Source organism: Mastigoproctus giganteus, chromosome 5 (assembly GCF_048544385.1).
Source record: "Mastigoproctus giganteus isolate SK-2022 chromosome 5, ASM4854438v1, whole genome shotgun sequence".
Taxonomy (NCBI): domain Eukaryota; kingdom Metazoa; phylum Arthropoda; class Arachnida; order Uropygi; family Thelyphonidae; genus Mastigoproctus; species Mastigoproctus giganteus.
In genome coordinates, this window is record NC_143579.1 from 96,681,478 (window position 1) to 96,695,820 (window position 14,343).

General features: G+C 36.2%; 1 protein-coding gene across 1 annotated transcript in view; it reads right to left on the minus strand.

The window, feature by feature from the left end:
* The window catches only part of LanA (laminin subunit alpha), a 1,178,005-nt gene that overhangs the window by 285,607 nt on the left and 878,055 nt on the right, over window positions 1-14,343 (minus strand). The window contains exon 47 of the mRNA XM_090374120.1: window positions 3,179-3,364. Coding sequence (XP_090230246.1) covers window positions 3,179-3,364 — 186 coding nt within the window. The remainder of the gene's footprint in view (window positions 1-3,178; window positions 3,365-14,343) is intronic.

Below are 14,343 nucleotides of genomic sequence, written 5' to 3' on the forward strand. Positions count from 1 at the left end.
ATAAAGCTGCTTGCAATTACGCCATAATCTGTACAACCTTTTATTTCCAAACATTAAATGCAGAATTAAATTCCTGTGCCACCTACAAGTCCATCACTAACAATAGCAGCATCATTACAAAAAAGTTGATTGCTTTTAGCAAGAAACTTAATATTAGCTTTAATAATTACAAATTTCCCTATATTTATTTCATTCCCAAGTTCTAAGAAAACCCCACAGGCTTCAGGTTCATTGCTTCCTGCAAATACAGTTACGCCCATAAACCTAGAAAAGTTACTTAAACCTATCATGGACATCCTTCCTGATAGTAGAATAATTAATAACAATATGCCAGTTATTAATGCACTGAAATATGATAACATCACTCATGTGCACACTTTTGACTTCAATAATCTACTCACCAGCATAGACCTAACCAACTTAAAAAAGGTACTAAATGAAATTTTCAAAAGCTACAAACATATTCTTGGTTGTAATTCAGTTTATTGGAACAATCTCATTATCCCCATGGGTAGCCCTGCTAGCTGTGTCTTAGCTAGTCACGGGTATTTACCCTGAACTTACTCTGGAGAAAACTAATAATGGCCTTTCAGCCAATTACTTAGACTTAGATATAAAAATCAACAGCCCTCATACCACAATCAACATATATAATAAAAGAGATGCATTTACCTTCAATGTAGTCAGTCTTACCCACTGGCACTCTAACATTTCCAAAATAGTTCATGCAAACATAATACTCTTCCAATGCATCAAAATTGCAACAATATGCAATAGCAATAGTCTCTTTATGACAATATAAAACTACTCCATAATAAATTGCTATGCAATAATTTCCCAGCAGCTTTCCTCTACCATCATTTCAAAAAAGTAATAAATATAATAAAATTAAAAAAACTTATATACTACTACTTTGATTAAAACAACATATTTACAGTCTGACTTCATTTTACTTTCAGGCCTGTACATAATGTATAGTTTTATACCCCTTAGACTATGTCATGTCTCATGGTGTAGAAAGCTTGTGCCCACGGATTGTCTACCGATGGGGGCATTGTGTTTTTGTTTTGTCGTGTTTTGTTTGGTTTTGTCTACTTTATTTTTATTTCTATTTTCTTTCCGGTTACATTTCTTCAATAACAATACCATTACTGACTTAAACACGAGGCATTTGTCCAGTCATCCGCCCAGGGAATGACTGTGTTACGGGTTTTTCAATCCCGGATAGCCTGAGCACAACTACATTTCCTGCTCTTTCAACTGCTTTCTACTGTCCTTAATTACTACAACTTATTTCTTGTGCACGATTGGGCTGGCCGAAAGCAATATCGAGATGCTATTCCTCTATTATCACTACTTTATTCTTCTTAAACAAAGTTTAGTGTTTTTTTCCATACTAATTTGTTAGTTTTTGTTTCTCTCTCTCTCTATGCTAGCACTTTGTCTCATTTGTTTAATAGCTTACTTCCCCACCATCACATGGGTATGATTCACTTTGACGAGCTCACACTCTTTCCCCCCACTCTGGGTTATTTCAACTGACATAAATACACCATACAGTGAACTTTCTGTTTTCTTCTCTGGTCTCCGATGGCACTCAGCTATTTCAATGTTTTCCTGTTCATGCACACAGTAAGTTTTCTTATTTTGCCTTCTTTTGGATTTCATTCATTTTTTATTTTACAGGATTCTATCGGCATTATTTTAGCTTTACTTTATTTATTTTTCTTTTTTATATATTCTTTAATTTTAATCCTTCCTTTTGGTCTCTGGCGGGTCGGCTATGATGTATACATAAGCACTTTTTAATGCGTACATCATAACTGAAACAGAGACCTGGCTTATTGTGGTGGCTCCTATGATTTTCGCTGCCGACACTTTGATGAAATAGTTAAAGTCCTAGGACCCATGGCTTTAGGTACTATCATTTATTTTTATGTTAAACCTTAATGTCATTTTATTTCAGGTAATCTGTTTTTACCATGCATGTGTTCTCAATTTATCCATGGTAATTACACCTGACAGTTCGGCTCCTCCATCTAATACATTGATAATAATATACTGTATTTTCTATATTTCATTATGGTTGTCAGTTTTTTTTCTGCTATAACTAGTAGTAGCCTGGATCTGTAACCCAGTTTAATATTTTTAATTTTATTTTTTAATACTTTTCTTGTTTACTAATGCTTTCAGTAATTTCATTATATCTTATTTTTATCAATATTTTATATATATATACAGAGAAAGAGAGAAAGAAAGAGAGAAATCTCTTCAGAAGCATGTATCTGTGTTTCATGCAGTACAGTATTTTAAAGTCTTTATAAAATCTGTAGTCTTAATGAAATGGATACAAGGCAGAAGGGATTTCTGTACACTGCTCACTTCAAATTGAAGGTGTTAAATTATGCCACAGAACATCTAAACAGGGCAGCACATTTTAGTCCTCCACTAATCTACAACATATATCATTACTCGTGATTTTTTATTTCAAATATATGCAATAAAATATTTTTTCCCAAAATTCTCTTTCTAAAATCTGTGTGCATCTTATCGTCTGGCAAATACAGTAATAAAAATTTAAAATGTATAATTTTTTCAACATCCGGAAGAAAAACAAACCATTCCATCAGTTTTTGTCAGTTTGAATTGGTGATTAAAGAAACCTTGATATTATTATTATTATTTATTATTATTATTAGCCTTAAGGTGCAAGGAAGCCTGAGGCTTATGCTGCACCAGGCAAAAAAAAAAAAAAAAAAAAAAAAAAAAATTCTGAATTACCCTGAGAGAGAGAGAGACAGAGAGAAGTAGAAGGGAATCACCAAGAAACGAAGAATGATGATATCCAGCTCAGGACCCTGAGCCACTGGGGTTATTGCTGAGGCCTTTTGGGCAGGAATTCTTTTAATTGGAATGTCTCTTCTAAAATGCGATCTGTGCAGAGCTTCATAAAACACACGTGAGAGAGAGAGAGAGAGAGAGAGAGAGAGAGAGAGAGAAAGATTTGTTTAGATAGCTTCTTGCATATGAAAAGAAAAAAAACAAACCCTAACAATGATGCAAATACTTATCATGGCTGCTATAACAGTTCCAAAAATATGTAACACATTCTACAAAATAAGATAGACCATAATGTTGGGGTAATCAGACGTTTTGATTTAAAAAAATGAAAACTCACCATAATTATGTGCAGCTCTAATTGCTTGCTCTGCATCTTCAAAATCTTTAGGAACTTTCTTTGCTCTGGCTGCATCTTCTGGAACTTTATCAACTATATCTTGAATCTTATCAAGAGCATGTTTAGCTTCAGCATCGGCTCCAGCTGAATTATTAGCAGCAACTTCAGAAAGGAGACCAATAGCACCTATAAGAAATGCTGAGCATTATTTCAAATATGTTGAAAGACTTAATATGTTGTTATTATACAATATATTAAAGTCTTTTTTTATTATAGCTATAAAAAAAATTTCTTCAGCTTAATCAAAAGCTTGAAATTCATATTAAAAACTAAATTGAATGCTAAAGTTAGAATTCCAAACACATTTAATAATCATTTTTTGTGCAAGGTAAGAAGTGAATTTCATTAACACAGAAGCTTGTAAATTAAAAAAAAAAAAAAAAAAAAAATCAATCAAACTATTCTGAGAATGTACCTAAGAAAGCACAATCAAAGGCACAAAGTGCACTGGGAGAACATAAGTTTCAGGCAAGGTATTTGCTGATAAAGACAGAGAGAATTTAATATTTTTGTTGGGAAACAAGCTTTTGGTACCTTAAATTACAGAAAAACATTATATGCTTATTTAAACTTAAAACTTAAAATAAATGTCAAGTGTTATACTGAAATAAGAACTGTGTATATTAGTCAAAATTCAATATATATTTACATTAATCGTAATAACAGACTAATGACCCAGGCACATAGATTTAGTAATGGTATGTGGGGGTTTCAAGTAGCATTAAAAATACAAGCAATGTCATTCACACATCCATCTTATCATTAACTAACATGTTATCTTGTGTTCAGGTCTCAAAAAATACAAATATACTACCCATGACAGATTTACATTCCAGGGATGATTGCAAATAAGGTAATGGACTCAAATATAACCTTTTAATGAAATATGTTTACAAATAAAATGCAACTTTAAAGACAGTTTTAAAGTTGGCAATACAAAAAGTAAACTAGAATGCCTATTGATATTCAAGGTTCCAATGATCCCTCATTAAGTACAAAATTTCTCTTTAATGTCGGTGGTTTGTCATCAATGCCGTCTGTGTATTATATGATGCCTATAATAATTATATAATTAATACTGAACACATGCTTAAAAAAGAATATTACAGCATAAACATTAAAACTGAAATGTATAATTTTTAATAAGATAGTTGAAGTCCAATAGCATTTGATTTAGCAGAAAATCTGGCATCTGAGCATACAATCAAATAAAAGGGAACCCACCTACTAATGTATCTTGCCATTGAATCCATGAGGTTCTTAAAGGTGTTGAATAATCTGCTGCTAGGAAACCAGCAAAATATCTTGCAACCACCCCTTTTAAAGTAGAGGATGTGGAAATGAATATTTTATTCCATTTAAATTTTAAAAATCATTCAATTTACTTAAATTTCAGATACGGATTTATATTTTAGATTTTAAAAAAATTACTTAGATTTTAGAAGGCCTTTTGATGAAGTTACACAAATGCTTGGACAAGCGCTGTATTTGGGATGGACCTATGGTGGATATAGGAGTGATTACCTGATAAAAAAAAAAAAAAATGGTGGCTATATCAGGCAATGATCTAACTATACCAGTATTATGAGTGGGGTTCTCTCAAGATTCTGTGCTAAAGCCTTTTTTATTTTTAATTTTCATTAATGATATTGATAAAGGTATCACAAGTTTCATGTCAAAATCCTTAAATAAGTAACAACAATAAGCCTATTAGGGTTGTTAACAATCTTTAAGATTGTCAAGGCTCTGAATCTTGGAAATGGTAATTTAAATCTAAGTTATCAACTGGAGCAAGGAATGACATGCTCAACATGATTTAATGATCAAAAAGTATCTGGGATTTATATAACAGCCCAACATGATGCTCTCTCTCTCTATGTGGTTTATTATACTTCATATTACACAGAATGACATGCTAGGACGGTGTATTCTGGGTCAGTCAGTGTCATTCTCCTATGATATATACTATTTTGTATAGAAATTTTGTCAATGGAGGTAATCATTACAATGTACAATTGATGGTCTGACTCCATTGTGAAAACTGTAGACAGGTCTGGAAGTATCATTTCAGAAAAGACATCCTTTCTTTAAAGGGTACAATGGTACACTACTGTTTGCATCAAATTAACATAAAATAAAATTCAATTAAAAAAGATAATGAGATATTGGATTAAGGCAACATCCAGCCTTTTACAGCATTTGAGAGCTTATTGAATTAAGGAGTAATAAGATAAATATTTGGAAGATGTAGTTAAAATGTGAAAGTAGAGTGACAAATTTAATTAGGAAAGGACATTACATGGATGTTTTCCATTAAGATTATTACTATATTTAATACCACTCATATACCACACGAAATTAATAATATAGTTTATTAGGCTATTTGCCTAACTACTGTACAGGTGACATTTCAGGTATCTTACCGATACCCATCATCAGACCGTTGTTGGGGAACGGAAAATAGAAAGGGTTACAAATTTGAATATATTACAATATTAAAATTACAATTACAAATTGCAAATATACGATTCTAAAGTATTAAGTTTGAATCACCGTTACAATAGAAAACAGATCTTAGGTAAATACAAAGATTAAATTCTTACTGCTGACAGATTCTTCTTGCCGATGCTCCCAGAAACCTGATGTGCACACAGGCAAGGGGTGCTGCCAGCAGTTATTTTATAGGTGTGGGATTAAGTCCATTAGGCCAGTAGAATTGTGCCATGTTTTCTATCCTGGATCCAAGGTTCTTAGGTAGTGGATCCAGGATAGAAAACCTGGTAAAATTCTATTGGATAATAGACTTAATCTCTCACCTATAAATTAAATGCTGGCAACATCCCTTGCCTGTACGCACATCAGGTTTCTGAGAGCATCGGCAAGAGGAATCTGTCAGCAGGAAAGAATTTAATCTCTTTGTATTTATCTAAGATTTACCTAAATTAACATCTGTTTTCTATTGTAACGGTAATCCAAAACTTTAGAATCCTATATTTGCAATTTGTAATTGTAACATTAATTGTAATGATAATATATTCCAATTTGTAACCCTCTCTATTTCCTATTCCAATCCCCCCCAACAGCATGGTCCTATTCCAAACCCCCCAACAGCATGGTTATCAGTAAGATACCTGAAACATCACCTTAATATGTAGTAGTTTAGGCAAATAGCCTAATAAATTATACTATTAATTTCATGTGGTATTAAATATAGTAATAATCTTAACAGTGACAAATGTTTTTCTTTTCTTTTTTGACAGCAAGTGATGTGTGGGTTTTGCTTTCTTGTGTCATTCTACCATTTCAATACTGAATGAAATGAGATTTGAAGGTTGTGAATCTAGTGCATATATATGTGAAATATCTATTAGGTACCTCAAATCATTTTCACATAGGTACCTCAAACCATTTTTACATATATATAACACTCATATATATATATATATATATATGTGAGGCTAAGGTAAAGAAAGCCCACACGAGAAGCATGCAAAAGTTCGATGAAATTTACCGGTAAAAGTACTTTGCTGTAACGGCATTTGTATTGTTGCTCGCTTGGTAAACAGATGGTGGGTGTTATTGGTCTGGAGTAGAAGTTGAATCCCACGAGAGCTTGAAACCTTCCTGAAGTGGAGGGGGTAAAGCTGACCTTTTTTCTTATTGGAAGTCATATTGGAAGTTCTGGCGTCGTAAAAAATGTTCGTAATGTAGTTTCACCAGTAAACTTTTTAAACTTTGCCATGCTTCTCATGTGGGCTTCCTTTACCTTTGCCTTTTTTTTCTTAATAAACAATTTATCCACTAGTCCACCAGTGATTCTAAAGAAAAAAAAGGTCAGCTTACTCCCTCCACTTCGGGAGGGTTTCAATCTGCCATGGGATTCAATTTCTACTCCTGACCAACAACACTCACTGTATGTTAACTGAGTGAGCAACAATACAAATGCCGCTACGGCAAAGTACTTTTACCGGTAAATTTATCGAACTTTTGTGTGCTTCTCATATGGGCTTTCTTTACCTTCGCCATACGTGGGATAAAAAAAAGTAAAGTGCAGCCATTATCAACCCACTGCAGGATGGAAGCCTCCTCAACAATTCATGCTGAGGGAAATGGACCATAATCTGCCACGCTGGTCCAGTGCGGGTTGGCAGATCGAATGTATTCAGCAGTCAGGGGTTGAACCCCGGTCTACTCAAAGAGCGTGTGCTACTATCTCACATGTGTGTGTGTGTGTGTGTGTGTGTGTGTGTGTGTGTGTGTGTGTGTGTGTGTGTGTGTGTGTGTGTGAGAGAGAGAGAGAGAGAGAGAGAGAGAGAGAGAGAGAGAGAGAGAGAGAGTCAAATTTGCATGGTTTAAGTTCTAATAGGAGGCAGGTCTTGCAAAGTACTTGTAATCAAGTCACAAAGGAATTTTGGCAGGCGAAGGCAGATTATGAGTAATCCTTGGCAAAGGATGCAAAGAAAAACAGCAGAATTCTTTATTTATGTAAACTCTAGAAGGAAAGGGATGAATCAGATTGGACCACTTAACATAGATGGATTTACTATTGATGATCATGCTCAGGTAGCTGATAAACTGAATGACTATTTTGCATCTACATTTACACATGAGGAGGTATTCAATGAGGGGAGTGCCAGAAATCTATCAAACTCTAACAGGGACCTAAGTGATTTTGTAATAACTGAGAGCAAAGTGGAGGAGAAATTGTTGAAGTTAAACATAAAAAAGGCACACGGGGTGGATGGGATCTATCCAGTTATATTAAAGGAGGCAGCAAAGGAAGTAAGCAAACCCTTAGCCATAATTATGAGAGCTTCCTTGGACTCAGGGAAGGTCCCCATGGACCGGAGATGTGCAGATGTATCACCAATTCACAAAGAGGGTTCAAAAGGTGACACAAGTAATTACAGACCTGTTAGTTTAACTTGTGTTCCAGGGAAAATAATGGAATCACCGGTTAAAGAAGTATTGCAGGATCATATAGACAAGACTGCAGTAATAGTGTGTGTGTGTGTGTGTGTGTGTGTGTGTGTGTGTGTGTGTGTGTGTGTGTGTGTGTGTGTGTGTGTGTGTGTGTGTGTGTGTTTCTGAGGAACTGAATGACAAAAATAATTTTAATATCATATAATTGGATTTCAGGAAAGCTTTTGATACTGTTGCACATGGAAGACTGCTGTACAAATTGGAGAGATATGGCATTAAGGATAAGTTGCTACAATGGATAACGGGATGGTTGAGTGGGAGATGACAGAGTGGTAATCAATGGACACTGCTTTTCGTGGATAAATGTTGTTAGTGGAGTTCCCCAGGGTGTGGTGTTGGGCCAATTGTTGTTTTTATATTTATCAATGATATTGATGAAGGTATATCAGGTTTAACGTCCAAGTTTCAGATGACACAAAGTTTGGCAGGGTTGTTAACGACAGTAAAGACTTTTTTCTACTCCAACTGGATCTAGATAAGTTGGGCAAATGGGCTGAGAAGTGGCAACTGAAGTTTAACATTGACAAATGCAAAGTACTGCATATGGGTAGCAATAACTGAAGAGAAACGTACCAACTGTGTGGTTCTACACTCAGGGAAGTGGAAAGTGAAAAAGATTTGGGGGTAATTGTGCAGTCGAATATGAAGTTCGCTGAGCAGTGCAGATGGGCTGCTAGAGCAGGTCGTGCAGTCTTGTCAATGATATATAGGTATTTTGCCAGCAGGGACAGGGAGGTGATTATCCCAATATACAAGGCAATGGTCAGGCCACACCTAGAGTACTGTGTACAGGTCTGGAGGCCTAATTTTAGGGGATGTAGAGTTTCTAGAATGAGAACAAAGAAGGGCAACAAGATTGGTGAGAGGAACAAAGGGGTGCTCTTACCAAGAAAGGCTTAAGTTCTGCAAATTGCAGCACCTGGAGATTAGGCACCTAGGAGGTGATCTGATTGAGGTGTATAAGGCCTTGAATAGCTTGAGCAAGCTGAATGCTGATGGGATTCTTCCTCTTGCTCAGATTAAGAACCTGAGGGGGCACAGATTCAAATTGAGGAAAGACAGTTGTAGAATAGATGTGCAGAAATTTTTCTTTAGCCAGCGAGTAGTTGATTGATGGAACAGACTTCTATCTTTTGTTCTGGAAGTTGATAGTCTAAATAAATTTAAGGCTGAGCTGGGCAGGCATTTGGAACGAATGGAGGGGTGAAATGGGAGGGGTTTTTTTTTTTTTTTTTGGCTGATGCTGCATAAGCTTGCTGTCTTGCATCATATGCCACTACCAATGCTAATGAAGGTACTATACACAATGCTATTGTTTGATGATCATTTGCCTTAACAATCTGTTTGGAATGTCGTATACCACAACCCTAGACTTGAACAACCCTTGGAGTAACCTTACACTTGTAAAATTTTGTAACATTAAACTACAAGACATGCTTCTGTTATTGTCTGTTTTTAATGAAGTTCTTCTTTGATGTTGTAATTATCTTGGAGCTTAACAACACATAGGCTTCCAGGGCCATATTCTGTTTTCTAATGATTATTTATGGAATACTGACTTCATTTAAAATAGCTCTTATATTTTATGATATATTCTTAAGCAGTTTAGAAAGGTAAACAGTTCTGTTTTATTAGAATCGTCTCCAAGAATCTGCGATAATGGTAGTGACGAATGTGCATTAGCAAATGATTTAAAGGTGTTTGAACAGATATTTAGAAAATAGGGGCAGTTCACTAAGAAATGGTGAACAGTCAGTTGTAATGGCATGATGTGCATTGGGAAGCACTGTCATTCATTAATAGAGGCAAATGAGCGAGGTGAGTATGCCCTTGCCTCAGCCTTGCCAGAATTATTTCTTCTTGCCTGCTTTTCTGGAAGCTGGAGTGCCACAACTTTGGGTCTGGTTTTATTTGGTAAAATTTGTTTCCTGGATAACCTCTCCTGATTAGTGACCAGCTATTGTAACATGCTTTATAGATAATATGTTTGTAATCAGTATATGGAGCTTGAAAAGTCTGAAATGGTAGAGTCTGGTTGTTTGGATACAAGATCTGCTCTCTCATTTCCTGCTATCCCAGAATGCCCTGGAATACAGCAGAATGTCACAGTTTGGTTTCTCTCATTATAATCAATTAACTTAGAATGAATTTGCTTTATTACAGGGTGAGAGGGGTTGGTATTACTACTTATCATGGAGACAGCACTGAGTGAGTCAGTGAATATTAAAGAAGGTGTAATTAGAGGTTCAATAATGTGGTCCAGATCTAAGTTTATGGTGTAGAGCTCAGCAGTGAAGATATTGCATTCTACTGACAATGAGACAGAAGTCGTGAATGAGGGGAAGATAGCTGCAGCACCTACTTGGGTCTCAGTTTTGATACATCTGTATAAATCTTACAGGCCTGTGAGTTAGAAAGACAGTGAGTTTTATATAACTGTGCGATATTGGATGGAGACAAGATGTTCTTTCCCCACTGTTTGAAATAGTCATCGCAAATTGCAGGAATATTAGCCCAAGGTGGATCTGATGGTGTCATACCCTGAAATATATTGCTGATTTCTATATTCCATGATTGAGTTAGTTCTTTAAGTCTGAGTGGAAGACATCTGTTTTCATTTGACTCCCATTTGGGTATTGTAGGGGAGTCTACAATTAGGGTGAGAAGGGAGACTACGAATTTTTGCGGCATATAGGAGATGTAATGGAGGTTCATGAGCTTCGATTTAAAGACTGAACTGGGGAGGTCCTGAAAGCCTCTAGAGAAACTCTCAGAGCATTGTGCTAGATCGTGCTTAAACACTCTAATGTACTTTTCCTCACAGAGTCATACACTGGAGAGCCATAGTCCAAGCGGGACCTGATGAGAGCACTATAAAGATGGATCAAGGTATGTCAATCAGCCCCATGACATAGATGACATGCAACAGAGGATAATCAACTTCTTCAAACAGATAGATTGAAGATGGGCCACATGTGCTTGAAAGTTTAGTTTCCTATCTAGCACCAGGCCAAGGAAATGGGCAGTGTGAGCAAGAGGAATTGAAACATTATTGATCTTTAGCTCAGGATCAGGATGTAGTGACCGTAATTTGCAGAAGTGAGTAGTGGTGGATTTTTGCTCAGCAAGACAGTATCCATTACAAAAGGTACAGGATTCTATTCTGGCAAGAGCAATTTGTAACTGTCTTTCAACATATTCATACTCTGTGACTGGCAGGATATGGTGAGGTCATCTGCATACATGTATATTTGAATGGTTTTTGGAAGATCTTCCATTATATTTTTGACCTGAATTGCAAATAGGGTAGCACTCAATATGGAACCTTGCAGGACACCCTCTTCTTGAATGCGAGATGTTGACAGCATGTTTCGAAATTGGACTTGAAAGGTGCATAATTTTAAAAAGTTCTGAATTGTTTCAGGAAGATAGCCTCTTAGCCCCAACTGATGCATATCTTTAATAACAACATGGCGCCAAGCGGTATCAAATGCTTTCTGAATATCTAGGTTGAGAATCACTAGATGCTGTTTCATGACGAAGGCATTTCGTATGTTGGATTCAATTTTTACAAGTAAATCTAGGGTGGACCTGCTTTTACAGAAGCTATATTGGTGATCAGAAAGATTTTGGGAGTCTAGAAACCAGGTTAGCCTCTTATGTACCATCCTTTCAAACATTTTGCCCAAACAGCTTGTTAATAATATTGGTCTGTAAGTTTTAACTAGAGTGGTTTTGCCTGGTTTTGGTATAGCATGAATATAGGAATGCTGCCATGACAGAGGGTATATATTTTCTGAAAAGATACAGTTATAGAAGAGTAATAATGTGCCTAGATCGGCTTCACATAGCTGCTTCAGCATACTGTAGTGAATGCTGTCTGATCCTGCTGCACTATTTGATGATTTCCTCAAGGACCCTTTGAGCTCAGCTAGAGTAAATGGTTGGTTATACAGAAGTGAGCAACTAGTTAAGAAATTCAATTTTTGATGTTCTTGATTAGTTTTAATGCATTGAAATATTATAAAAAGACTCTGCTAATGCATTTGCTATATCAGTAGGAGAGGATAGGTCCGGCCCATTCCATTGTATTATTGGAGATTGCAGGGGTAGAAATTTCCCATTGAGAGCTTGTATTTTTTCCCAGATAATTTGAGTGTCAATATTTTTGTTAATAGATGAGGCAAAGTTAATCCAGGATTCACATTTTGCATTTTTCCTAATTTGTCTTGCTTTGGCTCTGAGTTTTTTTTATAAACAATTAGGTTGGCGATAGTTGGAAATTTACAAAAGTGGTTCCAAGCTCAGTTTTTATCACGTTTCACTTTGGAGCATTCTTCATTCCATCAGTGATTTTGGTGTACATGCTTGTGCTGGTTGGATTTTGGAATGGAAATTTCTGCTGCAGATAAAATATGGCTGGTAATGTGATCAGTTAAATCACCAAGATGGTGTTGCTGCACATATTTCTTTTTAGGAATGACACAAGTGGAATAGGTTTTCCAGTCTGCTTTGTGAAAATTCCAAGAAGTACAGCTTTTAGCACATGACACAACCTGTGTTTGAACTGAACTGATGATAGGGAAATGGTCACTGTGGAATGGATCATTCAGCACTAACCATTCTATGTTTGGAAAAAGAGATGCTGAACATAAGGATAAATCTATGGGTGATGTAGTACCTGTAGGTAATTGAACATGAGATGGAGATCCAATGTTTAATACAGTCAGATTATGATTATCCAGGAATGTTTCAATCAAATGGCCTCTCCTATCCATGGTGGAAGATCCCCACAATGGATGGTGACCATTGAAATCACCCAGTAAACAGATAGGAGCTGGAAGTTGAGTGATAAGATTGTCAAGTTCAGTCTGGGAGCAAGGATAACGTGGTGGAATATAAATGGATGCAAGCGTTAACGACATTCCCATTGCTATCCAAACTGGTACAACTTCTAAGGAGGTTTATAGTTGGAGAAAATGCCATGACAGTTGGTATTTTTGACAAGAATAGCTACCCCTCCATGAGCAGGAGTGCCAGAATCCCTGTCTCACCTAAACACAGTGTAATTTTTGAATTTCAGAGGAACTTGTGGTGATAAAAAGGTTTCCTGTAAGCATATACCTACTGCATTAGTTTGTATGAGTAAATCATTCAGGTCATCTATATTATTACGTAATCCTCTATAGTTCTATTGTAGGAATTTATTCATTGACTGGGTTTATTTGAAGAAGATTGAACTGACTATTTTTTCTGAGACGGTTTCTGTCTGCTTAGTTTTGATTTTTCATTTCTGGGAAAGGTCCTGTATCCATGATATCATTAGCATGTAACTCTATACTAGAGTTTCATTAGCATGTAACTCTAGTACTGTGTTGTCATCCTCTGAATGAACATCAGTTTCCATGTTGCTATTGCGTGTTTTCACTTACTTCTGATTTTCAACAATAGTTGATTTTTTTGTGTTTCTGGAAAGGTTGAGATAGCATCAGTTGGGATACTGATTGGCGTATTGCTGGTTTCATTGACTGTATGTTTCTTATTGCATGTTAGCTCAGTTTTGGCCCAGGTGGCAAAGGAAATGGTCGGTTCCATATAGACATCTGTTTGAGTTACAGTTGAGTGGCTGTTTCTTGTAACTGATGTGTATGATCGGCTAGGCATGGTTAGCAGCACTTGCTTTCTTGCTTCACGATATGTGACTTTATGCTCCACTTTATATTTCTGGTTGATTTTTTTGCCTGTTTTTCAAAGGTAACATGTTTTAGAAAATGCAGGATGGCTGCCTTTTTGGGCAAATAGGAGTGCAGTTTGGGCAAATAGGAGTGCAGTTTGGGCAAATAGGAGTGCAGTTTGGGCAAATAGGAGTGGAAGCTGCAGAGTTTTCTTGAGAATGTGCCTTGGAGCCACAAAGAGAACATACAACATCGCCTTGGCATGCTGGCTGAGAATGGGCGTACTTCTGACACTTAAAGCAGTGAATGGGATTAGGGATGTGAGGCCGATTATTGCAGTTTAAGTAACCTGCTTTAACAGAAGATGGAAGAGTCAGAGTACTGAATGTTAAAATGATGAACCTGGTTGGTAGTAGGTCGGCATCTTTTTTGGTCATAATTCTCCAT